General features: G+C 55.1%; 1 protein-coding gene across 1 annotated transcript; it reads left to right on the top strand.

Moving 5' to 3' along the window:
* The first annotated feature begins 348 nt into the window (after nt 1–348).
* On the top strand, nt 349–1736 carry LOC110595350 (leucine-rich repeat-containing protein 37A3-like). Its single transcript, XM_021710638.1, has 4 exons — nt 349–478; nt 566–763; nt 934–1067; nt 1389–1736. Exons 1-4 carry the CDS (start codon nt 349–351, stop codon nt 1734–1736), a joined length of 810 nt encoding a protein of 269 aa, XP_021566313.1.
* Nucleotides 1737–2258: the final 522 nt, after the last annotated feature.

The following is a 2258-nucleotide window of genomic DNA, read 5'->3' as shown; positions in this document are numbered from 1 at the left end:
GGGGCAGGGCGTGCTGCTGTCAAGGGCGCAAGCGTTGCCAGGCTGCCATTCTGAGTCTGGTTGCCATAAAGGTTCTGGCTGCTTCAAAGTCTTGGCTCCTGCTCAGGGTGCTGTGCCAGCACCCCACTGCTTTGGGTCACCAACCTTCACATATCATGTCACCGCTGTGCCTCTTGGCCCTGCTGCACCTCACGTAGCAGGCCTTGTGGCTGCTGATCCGGGCGCCTCAGCCTCCAGAGGGCGCCCAGGCCCCTATCCCGCTGAGCTCTTGGTGCCTGTAGCTCATTGAGCCCTGGTCCTTGTGCCCCTCCAATCTACCACTCTGTGATCTCCCACCCGCATCGCCCCATGCCAACCCAGGGAACTCTGACAACGCGGACCCTCTGCTTCCTCCCAGATGTTGGACCCACCTCAGGCATGGATTGGAACTTCAGGTCCGTGCCCTCGGAGCCAGATCAGGTTGCTATTCCGCTTCAGGGTCTGAACCAGATGACTCAGCAAGAAAGACTCCCATAGGCTGTTCTCATATGAGCTCTGCCATTTCCACCCAAAAATAATATTAAAGACTTGGGTCTGGATCGGGCTGCAGACCACCAGGCCCTGGGAATAAAGAAGAAGCCCTTCTTGGACAGCCAGGAGTTCAAAAGCAACAAAGTTTATCGTTTCCCGGAAGAACCTGAGGAAAGAGGCTTGCCAAGGTGGTGGTTAGAACACCACACCAATTTGCATCTAAACCTCAAGCACATAATTTGCAGGACGATTAGTTAGATGCAAGTATGGACACCCTTTATCCTGGCAGCCTCACTCTGGGGCTCTAGAATGCGGGTGAGTCTCCAGGGTACCATGAGCAAACAGGACTTTCTCATTCCCTGCTGGAGGCCCAAGCTCAAAATCCAAAGACCCCCTAAGGAGGCCCAATCCTCTTCATTCCAGGAGAAGGGCCCAGCTCAGCCTCCAGAGTTCCGCTGGTGCCTCAGGAGTCAAATGTGCTGCTTCCAAACGGAAATGAAGCTCAGCATTTGAACTTGCCCGATGTCACCGTGAAGCCTGCAGATGTGAAGCTGACGGTAACTTGAGGCAAGGAATGACACAGAGCCTACTCCAGCCCTGCAGGAGGCCCTAGCCCAGCCTCCAGATCGTCCTGAGGAAGTAGAACCTGTGACCCAGGAAGAGGCCCCAGCTGAGCCTCCTGTGGAGGCTGGACCATCCCCCAGGGAGCAGGAGGCCCCAGCTCAGCCTCCAGAGCCCCTGATGGAGGGTGTGGCTAAAGATCCTCCCAATCAGGAGGTGACAGTGAGACTTCCAGGTGTGGACAAAGTTCATGTCTACAACATAGGCCTACAGTACAGTTAAATCTGTGGATGTGGCAAATAACCCAAACTTCTGAGACTACCAAGGAGGCTGAACCTTCCCCACCATGGCAAGAGGCCTCAGCTGAGGTTCCTGTGGGGGCTGGGCCTTCCTCCAGTGAGCAAGAGCTGCCGGCTCAGCCTCCTGAGTCTCCTGGGGAGGTTGAACATTCTGTGAGCCAGCAGGAGGCCCCAGCTCAGCCTCCAGAGGCCTCGATGGAAAGAGTGACTGAAGCTTCTCCCAATCAGGAGGTGACAGTGCCACTTTCAGGTGAGGATGAAGCTCATGTCTACAACACGCCCAACGTCACTGTTAAACCTGTGGATGTGGCAATCACCATAACTTCCGAGACTACCAAGGAGGCTGAACCTTCTCCAGCTCAGTAAGAGGCCCCAGCTGAGCCCCTTTGTGGGGACTGAACCTTCCCCTGGTGAGCATGAGCTGCCAGCTTTGCCTCCTGAGTCTCCTGGGGAGGTCGACCCATCTGCGAGCCAGCATGAGGCCCCAGTTCAGCCTCCTCAACTCCCCAGTGAGCATCAGGAAGTAACAGCTTCTACTCCAAGTCACGACCAAGTTCAGCCTCCAGCATTGTCCAGTGTTACTGTTCAGCCTGTGGAGTGTTACTGTTCAGCCTGTGGAGTGTATGGTTACCATGACTCCAGAAGTCACTAGTGAGATTTTCACTCAAGAGGAGGCCCCAGCTCAGTCCTCTGGGCCCCCTGAGTAGTTTGGACCTTTGACAGAGCAGCAAGAAGTTCTAATTCAGCAGCTCAATCCCCCTGAGAAGGATGAACATTCTCCAGTCCATCAAGGAGTCCCAGCTCAGCCTGAAGAGCTGCCTGAGGAACATCCTTCACGATGAGATGACATTGTCATCCCTAGATCTGTCTTCATTGTTCAGAGAGCAG

The sequence above is a fragment of the Carlito syrichta genome, unplaced genomic scaffold (assembly GCF_000164805.1).
Source record: "Carlito syrichta isolate Samal-C Ts95f unplaced genomic scaffold, Tarsius_syrichta-2.0.1 Scaffold296304, whole genome shotgun sequence".
Taxonomy (NCBI): Eukaryota; Metazoa; Chordata; class Mammalia; order Primates; family Tarsiidae; genus Carlito; species Carlito syrichta.
The sequence above is the reverse complement of the archived record's forward strand: the minus strand, read 5'-3'. Positions and strand labels throughout refer to the sequence as shown.